The 25,203-nt window shown below is 37.9% G+C and overlaps 1 protein-coding gene across 5 annotated transcripts in view; it reads right to left on the reverse strand.

The window, feature by feature from the left end:
• Window positions 1-154: 154 nt before the first annotated feature.
• The window catches only part of FAM169A (family with sequence similarity 169 member A), a 64,149-nt gene continuing 39,100 nt past the window's right edge, over window positions 155-25,203 (reverse strand). For 4 of the 5 annotated variants that reach the window (XM_088827756.1, XM_055421853.2, XM_055421854.2 and 1 more), the window contains 8 exons: window positions 24,240-24,419; window positions 20,530-20,658; window positions 19,919-20,031; window positions 17,003-17,042; window positions 16,356-16,506; window positions 10,382-10,538; window positions 6,704-6,907; window positions 155-4,736 (listed from right to left, as the gene is read on the reverse strand). In XM_088827756.1, the coding sequence (XP_088683882.1) occupies window positions 4,185-4,736; window positions 6,704-6,907; window positions 10,382-10,538; window positions 16,356-16,506; window positions 17,003-17,042; window positions 19,919-20,031; window positions 20,530-20,658; window positions 24,240-24,419 (1,526 nt within the window). In that variant the 3' untranslated portion in view covers window positions 155-4,184. The remainder of the gene's footprint in view (window positions 4,737-6,703; window positions 6,908-10,381; window positions 10,539-16,355; window positions 16,507-17,002; window positions 17,043-19,918; window positions 20,032-20,529; window positions 20,659-24,239; window positions 24,420-25,203) is intronic. The other variant, XM_055421855.2, reaches the window with a different exon arrangement.

Here is a 25,203-nt window from a genome sequence, read left to right on the forward strand (position 1 = left end):
TGTGAAGAATAGGACAAGCAACTTTGTCGCGTCTAAGAACTTACCTTCTCACTGTAGGTTATTAATCCAAAGATACGTAGCATGAACACATTTTAATGAAAATACCTTAAAAGTGTACAGGAGTTGGCACATTACACTATAGAAGATAGTAAGTCAGGGAATTAGTATCTTAAACATTTTTTTCTTCTCATTCATCATATATAATGCCATATACTTGGAACTATATTTTCTACTCAAGACACATGAAAAAACCAAAATGTTTATACTTTTAGCATTTTCTATATTCTAAACTTAGGGTAGTATATTTATATTTTTAGAATGGTAAAAATGTAAGTAATTCCAGATAAAATAGTTTTTAAAAGACTGCACTAAAGCCCTTAAAGGGAAATAAATATATTTGCAGTTACTTAGATAATATTAAGACGGTCATGTTTTGGTCAAAAGCACATCTGTGATCTGAGTATGTTTGTGACTGAGTTTTAGGGTGTTTATATACTGTATTAATTTATAATCACGTTAATTGTTTTCAATTCTGTTTATTTTTTAAAGTCTGTCTTGAAAGTACAACGAATATGATTAATCGTGGCTTTAACAAAATCAGTGTAAACAAATCCAGTATCTAAATACATCTCCACCAATGAAATTAGGGAAAAGGGAAGGAATTTCAAAACATAGACAATCACAAAATATAGGTTTAATTACTACTGTTAAAATTGGGAAAAAAAAAAACCTACCAAGAAAACAAACGTAAGTACTTGAGTAAGTCTTGCTATTCCAAATAATGTAACATCTTTCCTAAGTTCTATGAACAGTAGGTAGAAGTTTTGGAACACACAGACACTTAGGAAAACAAAGGCTAGTTCCTTGGGAATGACTATCCAGTATGATACATTTACTTCAGGATAACGTAAGAGGAACCTACCTTACAATCAGATTTTAGCAAATGACTTTGCCACTAATGGAAATGGGGAATGAGTGAATGACAAGTTTTGGAGGATGAAACAAAATAGACTAAAGGTAAGCACTACATACAGAACTGAGGCTTGCTTATTTTTCACAACCAAAAATAAGCAAGTTAGCTATCTTGTACAAATAAAGCTTGATACTAAGTATGTGAACAGAAGCATACACATTTCTAATAATCACACCCATGAAAGACTGGATTAACACTTCACACACGGTATTGCTACTAGTGGACAACAAGGCAGAAACTTCTAAAATACTGTTATACAGATGAGTAATGTTAGTATAAATTCTTTATTTACATTAAGATCTGTCTCAGTTTGCTGGTGTGCCCAAACCTTAGAAGGTAATCCCTAAGGGTAAAGCAGAATGTAAGAGCAGATATTCAGGTACCAGATAAACGCTCAACTTGATGCAACCATAAACTTTCAAAATATTTTTCTAAAGTCACTGAAACCATTTTAGGTGGTGTTCTGGTGGTCAGCTAAAAGTGAACCATTAATCACTAGTAGTTTTTATCCTTGCCGTGATAATTCTCTGCACTGAGTGGAAACACCATGAATATAGACACATTTTAAGTAGTAGCAGATTGACATTCTGTCATGCTATTTCTGATTTTATAAAAAAATCATAATAGACCCTCTCACTTAAAAGTTGTAGAGGAACTTTATAATAAATTCTTAAATATATTTCTGTGATGTCTAGCAATTTAATAAACTTGAAAGTAGGACTAAAATGTTGCTAATAATTGTCTGCTTTATATTACACAAGGAAATATATATGTATTTACACAAACTGCAGTGAACTCCCTTCTCCACACATAAGACTTCTAAACAAAAAAGCAGTTCACAAAGAACTATAAGAATGTGACTGGACACTCAGCTACCTGGTTGAAATCAGATTTCAGTCCTCTGCAATTCTGTTTTTCTAATGCCTTTTGCAAAAAGTACAAGTAATCTGATTAAGTTTTACTTAAGAGTCCTAACTGAGGATAAATTCTGTTATAAATGCTATACTCACTGAGCATAGAACTCATTGTTATTGAACATGAAAGTCAGGTTTTCTCCATGTGAGTTAGATTTTTTTTCCATGTGACTTAACTTCTTTTCCCTCTGCTGTCTATAAACTCCAAAATAATATTTTCTGTCAGAGATAACATGTGACAAAATTTTTCTTGTGTGAACAAAAATTTTGAAACGTGATTAAAATGCACTTATGGTTTAAGAATAAACCAAACAAGTTTAAGTATAAATTTATACAGTGAGTCCTTAGTGATCACATATGAATATCCGTTTCTTTTCTGTAAACTCAGCAACTATATTCACACATCAAAAGATGTCAGTGAGCTCAGTCTTAAACTACTTCTTCAAGAACAAGAATCCAAGTAAAAAAAAAAAGTAAATGTTAGGTTTTTAAATGTTTTAAGAAATTAAAAATGGAAAGGTTTAAGAATTTACTGAATCTATTTCCCCAGCTGTGGTATTAACAAAAATTTCTCACAAAATGTATAAAATAGCATAAACATTCAATACATACACTAGTATTAGTCACTTATTCTTTCACTTGACTAGCATTTGTTAAGAAAACAAATGGGCAAAGTGCTTAATTTTCATTTAGAATGGAATAATCTGGGCTAACTGACCATAACTAAAGAAAATGTAGGGGACACAGTATTCAAATTTTTACATGAATGAGGGTTTGCTATTTTGCCTACTAAAGATTTTACCTCAACTTTAAATCTTCCTAAAATGCCAACAGCCCAAAATAAAATTTAGTATCACCTGACTATAGACTGAATAAACCTTCAACATCAATCCTTGACACCTCAAATAATGGCAAAACCATAACACATTTTTTTTTTCATGTAAGGACCAAGCAGTTTTAAAAACAATCTAAAAGGTCTCAAAGCATTCTCAAACTTGAATGAAAATTTGAGCACACATGATACTTTCAAAGAATAGACTGTTTCAAGATTCTCTTTGAATTTGAATGACCATTTTGTTCACTTTTAAATAAATTACTATACAAAAATAAACAATTGAGGGGGTGTTTATAAATTTTTTGTTTTTAGTTTTCCCAGGTAAAGGCCTTTGCTGTGGCAACACAATGTACACACAGGCTAGCCTGTAACTTCTCTGCACAGAACAAATCAAGGGTGAGCAAGCTCAAAGGGACTAGACTCTCGCAACTATGGCTCCTAGGGCCACTTACTCCTGCCATCTAGGCCTAAGACCGGGGTGCAGTTCTAAACTTACCAAAAATGGAAGCCAAGGGCACAAGCTGGTACAGGCAGAGAGATCTTTTGACAGGAATCACTCCGTCAGTTAGGGAAGTGGACAAAAGCTGAGGGGAATATAAACAAGATTCTAGAATAAAGGCAGTGTCAGGATTAAGGAGAACCCTTTAGGAAGGGTTCTCATACTTCTGAAGTATACATGTTAATCGGGTGAGAACAAAAATACAACCCCCAGCTTCTAAAGAAATTTTAAGTAATTATGCTAGTGCCTACACACTAGAGTTAAATCCCGAGTAGCACTGTTAACATCAGATGTTATCTAGAGTGAAGTGGAAATAGACTGTGTTTGTATTTTTCCACAGACACAGAAGTCAAAGGAAGAAATTGCACCTGCAATAAGAACTAAGAGGTCAAAAATACCACCTTCGTAAAACTTTGACCGTAAATTTCTGAATTTGTGCTCTCATTTAGTTGGAAGTTACTTTGACCCTAATTTACTGACATTTTTGTTTAAGCATGCCTATATTTTAAAAAATGTGACTAGTTTTGAAATTTAAGATAAAACTTCTAGAACCTTCACCAAGATTACTATTAAAACCCTTAGTATAAAAGATGTCTGTGATCCTTACAATTGATGGAAGCCCTACTACTTTCATAGTTTTTTTAAATTTCTATTTTCTGAAATAATAATGGTCAGATATCTCCAACTGCTAAAGAAAATATAGTATGATCTGGTTTCCCAAAATCGAAACATGGTTAATAGAAATAAAAAAGAAATTGTATTTACACAAAAATAGCCTGAAAAATTAAAAAGAACAGTGAATCCTAGGATCTAATGGGGAGAGAAAAGCAGCATCGTAAATAAGTTCAACTTGAAAATTTGGAATTTGTGTCCTGTGTCCCATGCTATTTATTAATCGCCGTATTTTAAAAACCACCATTTTATTACAAAGAAGAGGTTTTATCATCCGCATTTCTTCCTCATTCAGGTCAGCTTGGCTTTCTTCTTTGCAGGTCCTTTGTGCCCTTTGGCCTTTCTTCTTAAATTCCGCCTGTCAACCACAGGCACTTCCACTTCTATCTCCTCGGAGCTGCTGTCCACAGTCTTCTCTGTTGACTGTGTCAACTGATCCAGTTGCTCAGAAGATGCTTCAGACTGCTCCTCTGACAGGTTCTTCTGTCCTGCGTTCTGTGCAAACGGCACATCTTCAAGTTCAACCTCTATCAGAGCGCTCTGAGGCAGAGTTGCAGGCGATTCCTGGGGCTCGGCGACTCCCTCCTCACCCTGGTCTTCCAATGAGGCAGTAGTGTTGGGTGACACATTTTCAGGGATCGATTCCTCAGAAAATTCAGCAATCACAGAGTTTGGAAAAGCGCTGTCGGACCGTTCTTCATTTGGGATAGTAGCCACACTGTCTGAACTCCCAAAATGTGCTTTCTTTCTTGAAACTAGAGGCAGCTTCTCTTCGGTGTGCCCCTTGTCATCAGATGGACCCTTGTCATCTAGCAACATTTCTGAGTCAGCTGCATGTGAAGTCTAAAAACAAAAAATCCAGTGAACAACTTTTGTAATAAAGTTCTTACAAAAATAATTCTCAGGCACTAATATGCAATGACCCTGAACCACATTTTAAAGAATTCAGGACTCACTACTTTTGTCAATCACTGCACATATTCTCTGAATATAGCTCAATTTCTTAAAAACTGTCTTACATGATAATTTGGATTCATTAAGAGCTTGCTTTAAAGATACAATAAAAGTAATGATTTTACCTCAAAAAGTATTTAAGGCTCTTAAACTTTACATCAAGATTCTTCAAAACTATGAATCAACTTAAGTGTTTAGTTTCTTGATGTTGCTGGAGCCAGAACCAAGAATCCTGGGACTTGATACTGTGCCACCACGCCACTGGGTTTGACTATTAGTTGATAGGTGGGGTTTCCCAGGTGGTGCCAGCCGTAAAGAACCCACCAGCCTGTGCAGGAGATGTAAGAGATGCGGGTTCGATCCCTGGGTCAGGATGATCTCCTGGAAGAGGGCCTAGCAACCGACTCCAATATGCTTGCCTGGAGAATCCCATGATCAGAGGAGCCCAGTGGGTTACAATCCATAGGGTCTCAAAGAGTCGGACACCACTGAATGGATTTAGCAGGCCGGAAGGCAGTGAAAATTCTACTCAGGTAATTACATGAGACACCAATAAAATAATGCTATATAAGAGTTTTTTAGACTTAAGTTGAATATTCAAAACTAGAAATTAAACATCCTTTCAGATGTGGCACGTGCGCGCACAGACACACACACAATGGAGTATTACTCAGCCATAAAAAGGAATGAAATCTTGTCATTTGCAACAACATGGATCTACACAGTATTATGCCAAGTGAAGTAAGTCAGACAAAGACAAAACCCATATGATCTCATCTATATGTGGAACCTAAAAAACAAAACAAAATGAAAACAGACTCAGAATAAGAGACCCAATGGGTGGTTGCCAGAGGGGAGGGAGTGAGGGGACTGAAACAGTTTGTAAAGGGGATTAAGAGGTACAAACTTCCAGTTACAAACTACACCACAGGGATGTAATATACAGCATAAGGAATACATCAATAATATTGTAATAATTTTGTAGGGGACAGATAGTTTATAATAGACTTACATTTTACCTTTAGGTGATCATTTTATAACATATGCAAAATCAAGTCACTATGTAGTACACATGAAATTAATGCTGTACATCAACTATATTTCCATAAAAATATTTCTTTAAAATAGTATATCAGCTTTTGCCCACTAATCAGTATCTCTAATTAAAACAAATTAAATGACTGTACTGTTCACAGACCAGCAATAGGTAACTCAAATATCTGCATGCATGCCTGCTAAGTTGCTTCATTGTGTCCCAACTCTTTGTGACCCTATGTACTGAAGGGTCCATCAGGCTCCTCTGCTCATGGAATTCTGGAGTGGGTTGCCATTCCCTTCTCCAGGGCAACTTTCCAACCCAGGGATCGGGAAAGTGTCACCCAGGTCTCTTAGGTCTCCTGCACGGGCAGGTGGGTTCTTTACCAGTAGCACCACCTGGTGAATAATATTTAGGTGTGTTAGTCACTCAGTCGTGTCTGACTCTTTGTGACCCCATGGACTATAGCCCTCCAGGCTCCTCTGCTCATGGAATTCTCCAGGCAAGAATACTGGAGTGGGTTGCCATTTCCTTCTCCAAGTATTTAGGTAAATAATGCTTTATTCATTTTTCTAAGCATTTCCTAAATCTACAAAGTAAAACTCATTTTGTTACCATAAGTCAGATATGAATGAAGTTACAAAGATTTGAATTTATATTACTGATCGCATCTGCTCAAAATATCCAATGTAGTATAATTTATTTTTTCTAAAGGACTGTACACCTTACAGTAGAGGAAAATATGTATCCTACACTGCCTCAGCTGAGTCACCAAGGCTGGACACTGTAACTATAAAAAGTTAGGTTATTTTTCTATTACCTTATCCTGTGCAACACCCTCAAGGGGTTGTGAAGAGTCTACCACCAGTGGAGCAAGATTCGTAGAGTCTTCATTGGAATTAAAAGACTGTAATTTTAATTCTTCATCTAAAACTTCACTAGTGGAGTCCTCCTCTTCTGTTACGAGTGAAGTCTTAAGAGTATCATCTATTATCTCACCATTCATAGGCTCTAATGCAGATTCCTACACAATTGAGAAAAAAAAGGACAAAATCCCAGATTAATTTACTTGCCATGCAACGTGGGTCCGCTCTCAGTACTCCATATCATGCACTAGGACTCAGGACACATTCTGCCACATTACTGAACACAGGTTAAGGGACAGCAGAGTCAGGGAGAGGACAGAAGCCCCAGGCAGCCCAATTTCCCCCTGTGTTCATGGAGAATGCTGCCGTGAAGAGACCCTACCTCTTTCTTCCTCTTCCTCCTTACAGGGAAGTCACAGGAAGAACCTTTTTGGTAAAAAGTTACCAGAGAAAATATAAATTTGGTGCTGGCTCTTTACAGAACATCAGCTGTTCAGTAGTTGGAATCTTTGGGGTCTGAGGGAAGTCACAGTTCAGCGTGCCTGGGAAGGAAGCACTACCAGATTTGTGGCAGGTTGAGTGTGGGTAAAGCTTCTTGCTGGGAGAAGAGAGTCCCCAACCTCAGTGAGCTCACTGTATAGTCAATAAGGGGTTGTCTCCTAACAATCTTGCCCCTTAAATCACATTAAAATATGGAAAAGTGATTTGATAACACAAGGTCTCCAATTTCTGAAACTCTTCCTCTTATATTTAATCAATTTATAAGACTTCCATTAACGTCTAATATTTCTAATTAATACTAGTGACATTCCAATAATTAAAGATCACTTTATATTTAAAAATTAAATACTGATACACTCAAATTTTTAAAAATAGATTTGGCTGGATTATATAGAATCCCTGAAATCATATAATGAATATTTTCCAGAGAATGAGATGTCTGGATGGCATCACCAACTCTGTGGACATGAGTTTGAGTGAACTCCGGGAGTTGGTGATGGACAGGGAGGCCTGGCATGCTGTGATTCATGGGGTCGCAAAGAGTCGGACACGACTGAGCGACTGAACTGAACTGAAGGGATATTTAAATCAGAGACTTAGAAAAATTAATCTGGGGAATTCCCTGGTGGTCCAGTGGCTAAGACTCAGTGCTCCCAATGCAGGAGCCCAGGTTTCATCTGGGGGTCAGGGAATCAGATCCCACATGCCTCAACTAAAAGTCCCACATGCCACAACTAATACCTAGTACAGCCAAATTAATTAATTAATTTAAAAAACCACATAGATTTAAAAAAAGAAAATCTGGCCAGAGTATAAAGAATAAACTGCACACAGAAGGTAATTAAAATAAAACTCACAAAAGGACCAACTAGGGTAGAAGAAATGATGAAAATGAGAATGATACAGCAAAAGTTTTTGTAAAAAAACTGAATTTTGGTGAGTAACTACAAGAGAGAAACAAAAGAGAAAAACTCATGTCCTTCAAGTTCTAGGTTTGGGAATAGAATGAAAAATAGGAAATAGGAAAAGCAGCTCAGTAGAGAAGTGATAGGCAAGAACAGAGATTAAATCTGAGATGATAAAAGACATCTGTCTAAACAGAAATACTCAGAAGGCAGGTAATATTATGAGATCATAGTTACTGGTCACCCCCACAGAGACAATCATTCCGTCATAAGACTAGATGCATTTCATAAAAAAAAAATGAACAAAAGGGCAGAAGGTCAAGAACTGAGTCTTCCAGAATGTTCACAAAGACAGGGGAAAAAGGAAAAAAACAACAACAGGAAACAGAACAGTCAAAAACCAAATGCATAAAACCAAACCAAAACTCCAGAAAGAGGTAAACCTGGAAAGCAGAACCCAGTAGTGTCAAAAAGCCAGGGGATCAGAAAACCTAGAGGGAGAGAGCGTGGACAGCCTCAGTAAGGAAAGCCACTGGAGCGGAGCGAGACCATCACTGGTGAGCTACTACAGGAGGTACAGTAAGTGCTGCTGGACAGAAGAAGACGGTTTACGTGCAGCGGGTACAGTGTAATCCTGTGTTTAATAAGGAAGAAACCACACAAAGATACATTCCCATGATCATCTGGAAGCAGATAAAGTTTGTTTTTAAAACATGTATTTCTCCAATTTAAATCATGTCAGGAAACAACTAACAGGAGGCTTCCTGTGTGCTGTTTTGGATCTGTCAGGAATTCTCTGTTCCTTATTAAGAGGAGAGGCAAGCCTCTCCCGGGGGCTGAGGAATCCAGGTATTTTCTTCATTAGTTTTTCTATACGGTGATAAGTACCCTCTTCCTTTTTATGAACCATATGGTAAAAGTGACTATTTATAACTCTCTCTCTTTCATATGGATGACCTCATGGTTCCTTGATAACTTGTAAGTTTTGATTTTATCTCTGCTGAAAGTAGCTATCTTGTAAGGCAGTATAAATACCTACACAGTGTTGAAGAAAACGCCTTTGCTCCATCAGAGCTTTGGTCCCCGTGTCTTGTGTTCTCTCTCTCTCTTTCAGGCTAATTCCTGGAGCACAGAAGCTCTCTGTGTTCACTTTCCTGCCCGGGGTTCTAAGACCCTCTCGAGAAGGCGTTCTGTGCCTTCACCGCATCGAGAGGGCACCTGAGGCCTTCATGAACAGAGCAAGCCCCATGCAGGGGCTTTACTGACTTTCTGCGTAAACCAAGGAGTATCAGCCTCTTTCTCTCTCCTTTACTTTCTCATCGCTCGACTCCGGACCACCAGGTTCCGGTCCATTAAAGGACCAACAAAATCAGTAATGCAGTTTCACTTTCTTAGCTCCTGGTTGGACTTGACAAACAGGTAAAATGTTTTTAAAGAAACTTAAGCACGTCTGAAAGAAGAAATAAGGAATCTGTAAAAGACTAAAGATATTAAAGAAAAAGAAGAGAGAAGGAAAAGCCCTAGAGAAGATGAAAGAAGAAAAATAATTGAGGAGCTGCAGAAATTAAGCCAGATAAAGAAATTTTTTACTCAGTCAAAAAGTTATTTTCTTGTTTTCTAGTAATTAAACAAAAAAAGAATTTAGTTATTTTTTAGGAATTTGTAAATCAACTGTAAGTAAAAATACATTATTTTTTCTAGACAACTAATTCTATCCTTATATCCAAAATCAGGTGAATTTAGGGCTTGTCGGACCTAAAGGCATTCTAATTGGTTTTGTAAGGTAGGCTTCGAACAGTCACATCATTTGCGTCACTTCTTAAAGTTTATTTCTGATTCCACAAACTGATTTGAATTTTAAACACACTGAGAGGACATTACTATCTAAACATTTTCTATTTTATCTCTGTAATATGTCAAACTTTACAAATTCAGTTTGAAATATAAAACACTTATGACTTTATCCTCCACTACCTGACTTTGCTTTAGACATATGTGCTTTTAAACATTACAATTTCTACTAAGAGTCTTTATGCTTTTCCAACAATATACGACTAAGTTAAAATTTACCTCCGTTCATTTTATTAAATAATCTCAGAAACAGAAATAGGAGGGGATATATGCATACATATAGCTGATTCACTTTACTGTACAGCAAAATAACACAACGAAGTAAAGCAACTATATTCCAGTAAAAATTAATTTTAAAAAAAGTGAATCACTCACCTTTTCACCTTCTTGCTTTCCCAGGCTTGGCTGCGTTTCTGGTACTGGCTGAACATCTTTATCACTACTTTCATCCTCAAATTCAACCACACTCTGTTCACGTTCTTCTTCCAAGAATTCTTCTGAGCTCTCTGATGTGCGTGCAGTAGACTCCAATCTAGGAAACCAAAGAAAAACATTTTTACTTAGGCACAGGTTACACTCATACAAAATGGCAAACTTTAATTAATGGTTTTATTGGAGTACAGCTGACTGACAATGTTGTGTTGGTTTCTGCTATAGAGAAAAGTGAGTCAGTTATACATATACATATATCCACTCTTCAAATGGCAGACCTAACTGATAAATGTTGCATGTCTTCTGACTATAACAGCTGATTGGCCATTACCCATCTCTCTCCCTCTCTTTGGGTCTCCCTATTCCTTGAGACACAACAATATTGAAATTAGGCCAGTTAATAACCCTGAAATGGCTCTAAGCGTTCAAATGAAAGGAAGTCACATATCTCTTACTTTAAATCAAAAGCTTGCTGCTGCTGCTGCTGCTAAGTCACTTCAGTTGTGTCTGACTCTGTGTGAACCTATAGACGGATGCCCACAAGGCTCCCCCATCCCTGGGATTCTCCAGGCAAGAACACTGGAGCGGGCTGCCATTTCCTTCTCCAATGTGTGAAAATGAAAAGTGAAAGTGAAGTGCTCAGTTGTGTCCGACCCTTAGCGACCCCACGGACTGCAGCCTACCAGACTCCTCCATCTATGGGATTTTCTAGGCAAGAGTACTGGAGTGGCTTGCCATTGCCTTCTCCACAAAAGCTTGCTGCTGCTGCTGCTGCTGCTAAGTCACTTCAGTCGTGTCCGACTCTGTGTGACCCCATAGACGGAAGCCCACAGGCTCCCCCGTCCCTGGGATTCTCCAGGCAAGAACACTGGAGTGGGCTGCCATCTCCTCCAATGTGTGAAAGTGAAAAGTGAAAGTGAAGGCGCTCAGTCGTGTCCGACCCCCAGCGACCCCATGGACTGCAGCCCACCAGGCTCCTCCATCCATGGGATTTTCCAGGCAAGAGTACTGGAGTGGCTTGCCATTGCCTTCTCCGGCAAAAGCTTGCTAGAAGTGACTAAATTTATAAGGGCACGTTGAAAGCTGAGACAGGCAGAAAGCTAGGTCTCTTGTGCCAAATAGCCAAGCGGTGAATGCAAACCAAACGTTCTTGGGAAAAAAAAAAAAATCAACAGTGCTACTCTAAGTGAACACACCAATGATAAGAAAGCAAAACCACCTTATTGCTGATCTGGAGAAAAAGTTGTAGTGGTCTGGACAGAAGATCAAACCAACCTCAACATTCCCTTAAGCTAACGCCTAATCCAGAACAAGGCCCTAAATCTATTCATTTCCACGAAGGCTGAGAGAGGGTGAGGATGCTGCAGGAAAAAAGCATGAAGCTAGTAGAGAGGTTGGTTCATGAGATTTAAGGAAAGATGTTATCTCCATGATAGTGCTACGGAAAGCAATCAGTGCTGATATAGAAGCTCTACCAAGTTAGCGAGAAGATCTAGAGCTAAGATAATGAATGAAAGTGGCTACAATAAACAATAGACTTTTCAGTGTAGACAGAAAGAGGATGTCATCTAAGACTTTTATAGCAAGAAAAGAGTAGTCAATACCTGGCTTTACAGTTTCAAAGAACAAGCTGTTCTCCTGTTAGGCACTAATGCAGTTGACACCAATGCTCATTTACCATTCTGAAAATCCTAGGGCCCTTAAGAATTATCTACTCTGCCTGTCCTCCATAAAGAGAACAACACAGCCTGGGTAACAGCACACCTGCTGACAACATCGTTTCTGAGTATTTTAAGCCCACTGTTAAGACCTATTACTCAGGGGAAAAAAATTTTTCCTTTTATCATATGACTGCTCATTGACAATGTAACTGGTCACCCAAGAGCTCTGATGGAGATGCATAATGAAGTTCATGTTGTTTTCATGTCTGCCAACACAACATCCATTCTGTAGTCCACAGATCAAGGAATCATTTCAATTCTAAAGCTTTATTACTTAAGAATTACAGTTCATAAGGCTACCGCTGTCAAAGATACAGATTCCTCTTATTAATCTGGGCAAAGTCAATTGAAAGCCCTCTGGGAAGGATTCACCATTCTAGATGCCACTATGAACACTTATGATTCATGGGCAGAGGTCAAAATATCAACATTACAAGGAGTTTGGAAGACGCTGATTCCAACTATCATGGATGACTGTGAACAGTTCAAGACTTCAGTGGTGGAAGTCACTGCAAATGTGGTAGAAACAGCAAGAGAACTAGAATGAGAAGGGGAGCCTGAAAATGTGATTGAACTGCTGCAATCTCAAGATAAAACTGTAATGGATGAGGAGCTGCTTAATGTAGATGAGCGAAGAAAGTGATTCCATCTCCAGACGGAATCCCCTTTTGAAGACGCTATGAAGATCAGTGGAATAACAAAGGATTTAGACTACGACATAAACTTAGTTGAGGAAGCTGTATCAGGGTTTCAGAGGACTGACTCCAATTTTGCAAGAATTTCTACTGTGGGTAAAATGCTATCAAGCGGCATTGCATGTTACAGAGAAATCATTAGTGAAAGGAAGAAGTCAGCCAATCGACATGGCAAGGTTCATGGCTGTCTAACTAAAGAAATGGTCAAAGTCACCCCAACCTTCAGCAACCACCTCCCTGGTCAGTCAGCAGCCACCCAACACTGAGGCAAGACTCTATACCAGCAAAAAGATTATGACTCATTAAAGGCTCAGGCGATAGTTACCGTTTTCTTTTTTACCAATAAAGTATTTTTAATTTAAAGAATATACTTTTTCCTTAAAGACATATACTACAGTACAGTGTAAACATAACTTTTATGTGCACTGGAAAACTCAAAAAACTTTGTGACCTGCCTTATTGTGATAGTTGCTTTATTGTGGTACCATGGAACTGAACCTACATCTCTGGACTACGCCTATATATAATGCCCCTTTCATTCTCAAAAATACCATTTGGGGCAATAAATGATATGGCTTAGTTCTACTTCTGAAATGCCTTTCAAACAAACCCACAACTTTCTATTCCCATTCTCATCTTCCTTCTTCAAGGCCTATTCTCTCTGGACACTATAAATTCTTCCCAACTCATGTTGAGACTAGCAGTACATACATTCTTTTAGTAAGGTTTAAAGAAAGAGGAGAGTGAAAAGTTTGGCTTGAAGCTCAACATTCAGAAAACGAAGATCATGGCATCTGGTCCCATCACTTCATGGGAAACAGATGGAAAAACAGTGGAAACAGTGTCAGACTTTATTTCTTGGGGCTCCAAAATCACTGCAGATGCTGACTGCAGCCATGAAATTAAAAGACGCTTACTTCTTGGAAGGAAAGTTATGACCAGCCTAGATGGCATATTAAAAAGCAGAGACATTACTTTGCCAACCAAGGTCCGTCTAGTCAAGGCTATGGTTTTTCCCGTGGTCATGTATGGATGTGAGAGTTGGACTGTGAAGAAAGCTGAGCGCCGAAGAATGGATGCTTTTGAACTGTGGTGTTGGAGAAGACTCTTGAGAGTCCCTTGGACTGCAAGGAGATCCAACCAGTCCATTCTAGAGATCAATCCTGGGTGTTCATTGGAAGGACTGATGCTAAAGCTGAAACGCCAATACTTTGGCCACCTCATGCGATGAGCTGACTCACTGGAAATGACTCTGATGCTGGGAGGGATTGGGGGGGGGAGGAGATGGGGACGACAGAGAATGAGATGGCTGGATGGCATCACCGACTCGATGGACATGAATCTGAGTGAACTCCGGGAGTTGGTGATGGACAGGGAGGCCTGGCGTGCTGTGATTCATGGGGTCGCGGAGAGTCGGACACGACTGAGCGACTGAACTGAAAGAGCTATGTTTCTTTCTTTCTTTTTATCTGTACCAGTGACAGTCCAGCTCAGAAAACTCTGATGGTCCTCTATGGATTGCAGAATAAAGCACACATCCTCTCAAAGTCTAACATGACCAAACCTTTATATTTTTCCTTCCACTAGATGCTGAAGCTGAAACTCGAATACTTTGGCCACCTGATGTAAAGAACTGACTCACTGGAAAAGACCCTGGTGCTGGGAAAGATTGAAGGCAGCAAGAGAAGGGGATGACAGAGGATGAGATGGTTGGATGGCATCACTGACTCAATGGACGTGAGTTTGAGCAAGCTTCCGAAGTTGGTGATGGACAGGGAAGCCTGGTGGCTGCAGTCCATGGGGTCACAAAGAGTCAGACACGACTGAGTGACTGAACTGACTGCAACGCTATCTACCTATATATCAGTTTTCCTTACCAACACCCCTACTAGTTTTGTGCCTTTGCTCACACTATTCCTGCAGCCTGAAATTGCATGGTACAATACAGTAGCCACAGGACATTTGCAGTTATTTATAATACGGTAATTAAAACTAAGTGAAATAAAAAACTCAGCTCCTCAACTGCACTAGCCACACTGCAGTGCTCAGTGACAAGCACACTGAGTAGAGGCTGCCATGCTGGACAGGGAAGACACAGGCCACGTGCACCCTGACAGGAAGTTCTCTGAACAGCCCTGGTGCGGACCAAGGTTTGGCAAACTTTTCTTTTAGGTTTTGTGGGACACGTGGTCTCTGAACACTCACTCACTCCACCACTGTAAAGCAAAAGCAACCACAGTAAACATGTGAACTAATAAACATGGATGTGGTATAGTAACACTTTATTTACAAGAGGTAGTGGGCCAGACTGGCCCATAGACCATAGTTTGTGAACCTTCAAACTAGAAGAGTCTTCTTTCCCAAATATGCTTGTTGAGTTTCTACTCATCCCTGAAGCCCTGGCCCAAATGTCAGATTTCTCCATCCCCTCCATTAGAGTCAATCACGCTCTCCTTTGTACCCACAGCACTTTCACTTCTACGATTACATCACAATCCACCTTGCAGCTCTCTCAACCTGCATCCCAGGTACAGACGCGCGTACTAGAGACTACTAGACAAGGGCAAAGATGACGTTTTCTTCTTCATAGCGTCTGAGCATTTAAGCATTTAGTCTCACTGCTACTATTTTATGAAAAGCTAAAGAAAAATTCCACAACAGTTTTGTGATGTGTAATTTAAAATGTGCTATGTTACTCAGTGGAAAAAAACCCATAATTACCTAAACTTTTATTACTCTTTTCAGAAGTTAAATACCTAAATTTTTCTTTAAAATGGTGGATTTTTCATTAAAATATAACATTTACATAATTATCCAAATTTAAAATTACATACAGAATGAAATTAGCATAGCTACAGAATACTTTACCTGAGAATAATTTTATAGCCAAGATGGCAAAGCTATGATTGGTTGACTCAAGAACAGTTAGTATGACTATCAGAGCAAAAGCTTAATTTAACTATAATATTCAAAATCTTTCTTTCTTTAAATAAGAAAATAAGGTTTTGATCCAAGGGTTCTGTTGATTCAGCAGACTATTAAGTTTCTGGAGGAGCTGATGATATCATTTATGGCAATTACTAATTTATGTTATGTTCTATAATCTAGAGTCCAGATAAGTCCATTATAAAGTAAAATTGAGGGCTTCTTAAATCGACTAAACTTCAGGATTACTAAAAACCACAGCTACTGTCAAATTCAAAGCTGACAATAAATGACTCATTTGAGATAATATAATCACTAGAAGATTCTTCTGGATTTTCACACAGAGACTAAAACATCAGTTTATTCTAAACCTCTTACTAGCAACTTCTCTCTGTAATACTGTCAATGTGACACGTATTAAGTGTAATCAATAATCTTGTTAAAGAACTCAAATACAAACTTCTACACCAAGGTCATTTACTACACAAATAATATAAAAAATGTCACCTTAAAAACTAAATACTATGAAAATAAGAGGACACAAAATAATGACAGTAAAAATAAACAATGCTTTACTTGTTCACTGAAGCTGTGGGAGAAGTCTGAGGAGTCTTCTCATCTTCCCCTTGAGAACTACTAAACTCAGAATCCTGAAACCGCTTTCCAATCTTTGGCCGCTTTAGATGGCTACTTCGAGTACGAGTGGAAACAGGTGTTTTATCATGACCTGAGAAAAAAATAGCAAGCCCATAATTAATTGACTGTGTATTCAAAGAATTACCCATTAATTATACACAGAAATGCAAGAACTAAGCTAGTTTAACTATATCACCACCATTACACACCTCCTTTCTATCACATCAGGCTAGGAAACCATGTCAGTGACATATTTTAAATTATGAAATAACCTTAAAGTCAATATTCATTCCTAACATGTCTGTGTTACCTTGAGCTTTGCAAAGTATTTGTGCATTTTCACTTAGATTCTCTTCCAATAATCTTGGGAAATAAACAAGGCAGACATTATGGTGCCTATTTTACAGGTAACGGAATGAAAAAAAAGAGGTACGATAGCTTATCTGTTCACACAGCAGAATCAGTGGTACCAGAATCCTGACCCAGATTATTAGAGGTGGGTAAGTATTTATACTAAGGGACACACACACACACACTTAATTCTAACACTCTCAAACACTTACTAATAGACCAGCTGAATTTCTTACCTTCAGAAGTACTTGCAAAGGAATCTTTTAGAGAATCAACCTAAAACAGAGATACATGTCAAAACCAAAAGTTTGAGACCCTTTTTCCTTCCTATGCATCTACTTCATTCAGTTTCAAAGGAAATCTTTTAAAAACTTTTTCAAATAGCACCTTTTGTATTCACTATCCATCAATTAAGACGACTCACTTAAGAAGTAAAAAGGCTACATTATAGCTTCAGTTTATTATGAGCCCAAGAACTTGTGAAACCACCTAATATGCGACACTGATACACACTGGGGTTTCCAAGTGTTCTGTTCTCAGCTCCTTTCGCAGTCCCAATACTCCTTTACTTTAACATCTCTTTGCTGATGAATCCAAATATGCAACTTAATTTCCCCAACTTTTTTCCTGACTTCCAAAGCTCTATTTCCAATGAAATCTCTCTCCAGTGAATACTCCAACCCCATTTCCTATCCAATCTGTCCCAAACTAAACTCTCATATTTAATCAGTATTATTCTCTATCTTGGTTATTGGCAATAACAATTCAGTATGCTATTCCAATCAAAGACCTGTGGGGCAGTAATGACTTCTTGTCCTTCATTCAACTAACCACAAGCCTGTCCATTAGGAAGCTGAAGACTCTCTCAAAACTGTCCCCTCTGTGGTATTACCAATGCTTCAATTTGGGCATTTATCATCCTTAACATGAAGGTATATACCTTAAATATGTATAATTTTTGTCGATTATACCTCAATAGAGCTAAAATATTATGTAGTTAAAATAAAATCACTTCCCCATGTGTTACTAATAAAAAGAGAGAGTTTAATATGAGACATATTTTCCTTGATTAAAATATTTAAGTAATATGAAGAATATGAATTTCTAAAATGAAAGAAAATCTAATTTATATCGCCAATCTTTACAGTACAGTGAAATTTTAATGTTCTCATTAAAATGACACAAATTATTTGGCTTAATATTAAAGTAAATCATTGCTCTCACTACATGTATGAAACAGATTTTTCTACTTTCCCTCATTTTATGATATCTGATCAATAATAAAGGAATCTGAATATATCTGAGGAATCTGGAATACAACATAATAGAAGGGCTTATTCTGAAGCCTGAAACTCCAAAGGTAGGGGAAAAAACTGAACTCCTTATGTATAGTTATTGTATTATATTATCCTTAAAAATGCTTTTCAAAATTTTTACTCAAATAGTCATCACTCATGCTAATTAAGACAGAAGAAGAGAGGCACAAATAATTCCCCAAAGGACTTGTCGTTGAAATGCATGTGCATTTGCACAGACATATTCAACACTCACTAAAAATATATTCAGATACCCACATACAAAATAATTATGACTATATTAAAAGCTTCCCTGGTGGCTCAGCTAGTAAAGAATCCACCTGCAACGCAGAAGACCCAGGTTCGATCTTTGGGTCAGGAAGATCCCCTGAAGAAAGGAATAGCAACCCACTCCAGTATTCTTGCCTGGAGAATCCCACGGACAGAGGAGCCTGGCAGGCTACAGATATGGGGTTGCAAGAGTCGGACATGAGTGAGTGACTAACCAATGTAATAATAATGTAAAAGCTACCACGACAAAACACTGCAAAAAATAAACCTCAAGGATTCCACCGATGTACCAGTATTTTAAGTAATATCAAGTAGGTTTCAGAAAAGCACCTGGTAAGTCCTCTGGAATTCAATAAGGGGAACTGCCCTTCTACTTTCAGGTTACCTAGTATTTGCAAAGTGCTCCCCCAAATAACTTCATAACCTTTGACCTATTTCACCTCAAGAAATTTATCTGTGCAAGGAAATAATTACATTTGCACAAAGATGCATGTATAATTGTGTTCATGGTTGGGCCATTTATAAAAAACAAGTATAATATGTTAAGAAAATAAATGCTGGTATTTACACAGAATAGTGTGCTACCTAACAACAATGATTTAATACAGTAATGACAGGGTTCTCTGGTGACTCAGTGGTAAAGAATCTGCCTGCCAATGCAGGAGACATGGGTTCAATCCCTGGTTCAGGAAGATCCCACATGCCATACCGCAACTAAGCCCATGCTTCACAACTACTGACCCTGTGCTCTAGAACCCGGGAGCCAAAACTACTGAGCCCACATGCTGCAACTACTGAAGCCTGTGCACCCTAGAGCCCAAGCTCTGCAACAAGAGAAGCCAGTGCAATTAAGAAGCCCTCGACTGCAACTGAGTAGCCCCCATTCACTGCACCTGGAGAAAAGCCCACCCAGCAATGAAGACCAGCACAGCCATAAATAAACAAATAAAATTTAAAAAAAAAATAGCAACGACACAGAAAATGCTTACAACATTATGTCAACGGAGAAAAGCAGTTAGACGCATGGATGAAAGTGAGTGAAAGTCACTCAGTCGTGTCTGACTCTTTGCGACCCTTTGGACTATACAGCCAAAGGGATTCTCCAGGCCAGGATACTAGAGTGGGTAGCCTTTCCCTTCTCCAGGGGATCTTCCCAACCCAGGGATCGAACCCAGGTCTCCCGCATGGCAGGTAGATTCTTTACCAGCTTAGCCACAAGGGAAGCCCAGTTAGAAGCATAAAAGAATAAAAACAGAAATGAAACATATGCACATATGTGTTTCATAACATATATTAAGTACGTATACAAAAATGTTAGTTGCTAGATCTAGGGTAACAAAATTATAGATTTTTATTTTCTTCTGAACTACTTTGTGTATTCCAAATTATTTTTCAAAGAAAATTAAATCTTAGAAACCAATTAACAAAAAATGCCAAGTAACACAGTAGAGGTTACCTAAGTTTATTGAATGAACAATAACATTTATAAAGTTAAATATTAGCTGAACTTCTTTCTTAAAAACAGCACACTTGGTATTTCCTATGGTAAACACACAGTGTACCTACAGTTAGCTGCATCTCACTAGACTGACTGTCCTCAGCTCTTGCTTCATATTCTGGAACAGAGGCAAGACCGTATACTCCAGACGTAGATCTTTTAGCTTCACTTTGAGAAACTGCTGTGTGAAAAAGAATTTTTAAAATTGTAACCCAGTTAGTATTTGGTTTTAATTGTCACATTATTTGTGTGGATTTTTACAAAAGCCCTAAGAAAGGTGTTAAATATTCAGATGTGGGATATCCCTTCACCAGTACCTTACAATGAAACCTTAAAGAGCTTTAAATAGTTTATCTGTATTTAGCAACTTTAAGGAGAGATGCATAAGACTGAGTACTACCTTTGATTCCCTGATGCCTACTCTGTTCTGAGTAACCGGTGTTCATTTCTTACCCACCAATTTCTACTGGACTACTGAGCTATATTCTGTTGGGCTACTCTAGGTCTTCTTACTAATAATGACACAAATGTTTAAATATAACAAAAATTCAAACTTTAGAAAAGAAGGTCTATTACTAGAGAGATCACATTACAACATATTGGACTATTCTGGACTGTAAGACCATCATTAGGCAATGCTTTTACATCAGACTTGTGTCCAAACTGAGAACAGTCTTACCTGTAATTTTAAGTGTTTCTCTTTGTAATGCTCTGGTGATTGGTATTCTCTGGTACCAGTGTCCAACACCTTCAACTTCCCAAAGGAGTTCATGGTCTCCTGGATATTTTTCAAAGTACTGGTTGCAAGCTGAAAAACACATTGAAACTTTTCTAGAAATCCCAGCAATCAATCGGAATGAAAGGTTAAAATGCTGTGTGATGTGTATTTTATCACCAAAAACCTGTTTAGGAGACACTGCTCTGGGAAAGATGCCTTTTGTTCCCCTCACTTAATGCAAGTGCTAAGTTCTCCTACTCTTTGGCTCAGCTGTGTCTTTTGGCTCAAAACTCATCAAGAGGTGAACCCAGTTTTTAGGCAAGACATCTAATAGGGCAAATGAGGAGAACTTCTGTGCTTTTTAAATTATATCTATATTTTGGGAAGTGTGAAAATCTAAAGTAATTCTGTAAATATGAATACATAAAAAATAAGCCTGAAATTATTTGAAAATTTTTAAGTTTTTTAAAAATAATAAGAAAGCACACAAAATAATGTTTTACAGTGTTCACAGACAGAGACTTAAATTGAAACCGTGGGCGGGAAGGATACACACCAACTTGAGGAACACATTATCTCTGGGAGAAAAAGGTGAAAGGGGGATGCAATTAGGGCCGGGTTCAAAGAGAACATCAACTGTATCTACATCTTGCTTAAGGCTCCATCTCGCTTAATTCTCTTAAAATAAATGAAAATATGGCAAAATCTTAACACCTGTTAATCTGAACACTGAATATGTGGACACCAAGATGCCATTTGCTCTCTTTTCCCCCATATATTTGACAATATTTCTCAGGTTCTTTGGTTCTAGTTCCCACACCTATCAGGAAGTGAAAAGCTGGAGAAAACCAGTAGGCCACACTGAGACCTTTGTCTCAATTAAAATAACTAAAATAGTAGAGGATGTCTTACATAATCCATAAGCATCTGTAGTTCATTTAGTATTCAATTTATTTATCACTAGAATCATTAAAAAGGGTAAGTAATAAGAGACTCTGCCTACAGTAGATGTGTTTGCATGCCTCCCCAAATTTAGTAAGGCAATAATTAAGACTTTAAGAGGAAAATCCATTTTCAGATTATCCGGGGTATACAGGATTCATTCCATTCTCATGTATGGGCCTAGAGAGAAACTGTGATTCAAGATGAGCATGCAATGCTTAGTTCTTGTTTTCTGGATTTTTGATATTAAAAAGGGAGACGAAACTTAGAACAAAAATATTTTTTCAGTGAATATCTGATGCTAGATTAAAATCAATGGTAAATTATATACAAGTTTTCACACCAATCACTCTTCAGTATCAAATCTTACTTAATTAAGAAAAGAGCAGTACTACAGGCTTCATACAAATACAAATATAAATCCACTAACAGCTTTTAAAACATGACAACAAAATATATCCACACAATAGAAACAGCATGAAAAAAGAATAAACTGAGCTACATGAATCCATAGGAATAAATCTTATAAAGATGAGTAGAAAAAGCGAACTGCAGATTTCATACAGTATATTCATATAAAGTTAGGTTTTTTTTCATTTATTTATTTTCAAGGATTGCATTCAGGCCCTTGGCACTGAAAGCACAGAGTCCTAACCACTGGACTACCAGGGAATTCCCTGAAGTTTTTAAACATGTAAAACAATATGACACTGAGACTCCCCTGGTGGTCCAGTGGTTAAGAATACACCTTCTAATGCAGGGGACTCAGGTTTGATCCCTGGTTGAAGAACCAAGATCCTACATGCCTTGGGGCAACCAAGCCCACAAGTCACAGCTAAAGAGCCCATCCAACGATGCCACACAGGAAAAAGACGATTAAAAAAAAACATGGTATTGTTGAAGTGTGTGTGCATATGCGTGTGTGTGTGTGTGTAAAGTCTAATAAATGCATGGGGAAAAGAAATGCCAAATTAAGGACAGTGCTTGAAGGAAAGTTACACGGCTCAAAATAGCCTAGAGTTAAACTCCCCTCCGGGTCCTCCCCATCATTCTATGCAAAACAAAGAACTCTTTCACCCAAAGGAAAAAAATGGACATTAAGGTTGATTGCCCAGCTCCCAGCCAGGCCAGCCTCTGTCGATCTCCAGAATTCCTTGCCCCAGCCATCTAAGAACTACTCTGAACAACCCTGGAGAACAGGCCCCCTTAAGACAGTAGATTTCCACATATATGCCTATATCCTTACCCTTTTCTTGGGTTAGTGCAGCAGCTCACTAATCTGACTGCTGTCCCTTCTCACCTCATTAAAGGTGACCTGTTCCTGTACAGTGCCGGTCTCATTCTTTTTCTGAATCTCACCTTCTCTAACTCCGTACCCTACAGTGCTTATTTCAAGGAAGGGAGGGAATAAGCTAATTGGATAGGACAGGAGTACAACTACACTGGCAATAATCCACTTCTCATGGATGCTACATGCTGGACAATACATGAGTATTTTGTTACCTACTACTTTTTTTTTGCATATTTGAATTTTTAAATTTAAAAAGCTACCACAGGGACTCCCCTGGTCAGGGAAATGAGTTCCCACATGCCTTGCAGCACAGCCAAAAAAAAAAACCTACCACAGACAAATAACAAACAACCCAAAGAAAGAATGGTTAAAGGATCTAAATATACATTTTTCCAAAGATGATACATATATGACTAATAAGCACATGAAAAGATGTTTACAACAAATGCGCATCAAGACGATGAGATGCCACTCCACATCTACTGAGAGGACTATAGTAAAAAAGACAAATAATGGGAACTTTCCGGCAGTCCACTGGTTAGGACTCTGCGCTTTCACTGCCAAGGGTTCGATCCCATCAGGCAACTAAACCTTGCAGTGTGGTCAAAACTTAAAAGGACAAATATTGGTGAGGATGAAGAGAAACTGCAACCCTCATACAATGTTTACGAGAATGTAAAATGGTGCAGGTGCTTTCAGAGCAGTTTGGCAAGGTTATGACCAAGCTATTTCATCCACACCTAGATATATACACCAGGGCAATGTTCACACAAAAACTGCACAAATGTTCACACTAGCATTATTCATAATATCTAAAAAGTAGAAACAATCCAAAAGTCTATCAACTGGTGATGGCATATCCACACAATAGAATATTTCTCAGCCATTAAAAAAAAAATGAAGCACTGAGTCAGACTACAACATGGATGAACCTTGAAAACATTTATGCAAAATGAAAGAAGTTAGACACAAAGAGCTTACAATATATCATACAATTACATTTATATGAAATGTCCAGAATAGGTAAATCCATAGACACAGAAAATAGATCAGTCATTGGTTGCTAGGGGATGAAGGAATGGAGAAACGGAAGAGTGACTGCTAATTGGTACAGAGCTTCTTTTGGGGATGTTGAGAATGTTCTAAAATTAGATAGTGGTTATGGTTGCACAGCTGTAAAATAATAAAACCACTGAACTGTACACTTTATGAGGGTGGATTTCATGGTACGCGAATTCTATTTCAATTTCTTAAAAAAAGCTGCCATACCCTCAAAATGCCATTTATGTGAGGTACGGGCACACAGACTCTCGTGTCCCTAGAGAGTCAAGAATGCAGTCTACTTAATACGAGATACACACGTTTAAGATAAAGTGCAGACACAAGTCAGAAGTGGCACTGAGACAAGCTTAGCGTTCTAAAAACTTAATCCAATTACCTATGTACATGAGAGAGGTCAGGGGATACCGCAAGCCAAGTGCATCTTCTGTAAAAGAATCAACAAAGTCCTCCAGCATATGAAGCCCAAAGTCTCTGCCTCGATATTTCTTTCTTACAAACATTGTATCCAGAACTGGCAGTTGGTAGCTTTGAGTAAGAAACGAGGCACATGTGCTTCCTGCAGTCATAAAACAGAAATCCAACAATTTTTCACATTTAAAAGACCATGTAGGTATACATATTTAGAGAACATGAGTTAAGTCTGAAATTGGTTATTTTTTCTTACATCACGAATGTTACATAAATGCATAAATTTTACAATATAAAATGCTTTCCAGCTATTACATATCATAATATATACCTGAGATGATGAGAAGACCTACATATTTTACAGCTGCCAACAGTATCTCGTGCAAATTAACTATTACCATTTGATGACCTGTATGCTTGAATATGTATCTCTGTCCATAGACCTGTACAACTTTAAAGCTCATCAACTATTAAAATTTCAAATTTAAAGAGTATTTGGTGATTGCATAAGTACACGAAGTATCTAATTCCAACCTTAGTACGTGAATATTCATCTTTTCCCTTTACTTTTTCCCTAGTGAATAGTTTCATTTTTATCTACTTGATGACAGCAAAGAAGTGAATTAGTTCTCCAAATTTTTAAGGACTATGAATTAGGACTAAATGGAAACATTGGTTTTAGAAATGGCTAAGTCAGCAACCTTTCCTCTGTGAATACACTTTTTAAAATATCCTGTACATTTAAGGTTTAATAGCAGAAATGTTTATAGTAGTAACTAAATATGCCTCCACTTACTACAGAGCTACACTGATTTGTCTTTTGAGAACGCCGATTTGGGTTTTGACCCTTCAGATAGCTGTATAAGCTTCTATAATGTATCTTAAGACATTTCATTAGTAGAGGACATCATGGTGGAGTACCCCACTTTCTA

This window comes from Moschus berezovskii, chromosome 18 (genome assembly GCF_049115385.1).
Source record: "Moschus berezovskii isolate FMDL1 chromosome 18, NW_MosBer_1.0, whole genome shotgun sequence".
NCBI classification, from domain to species: domain Eukaryota; kingdom Metazoa; phylum Chordata; class Mammalia; order Artiodactyla; family Moschidae; genus Moschus; species Moschus berezovskii.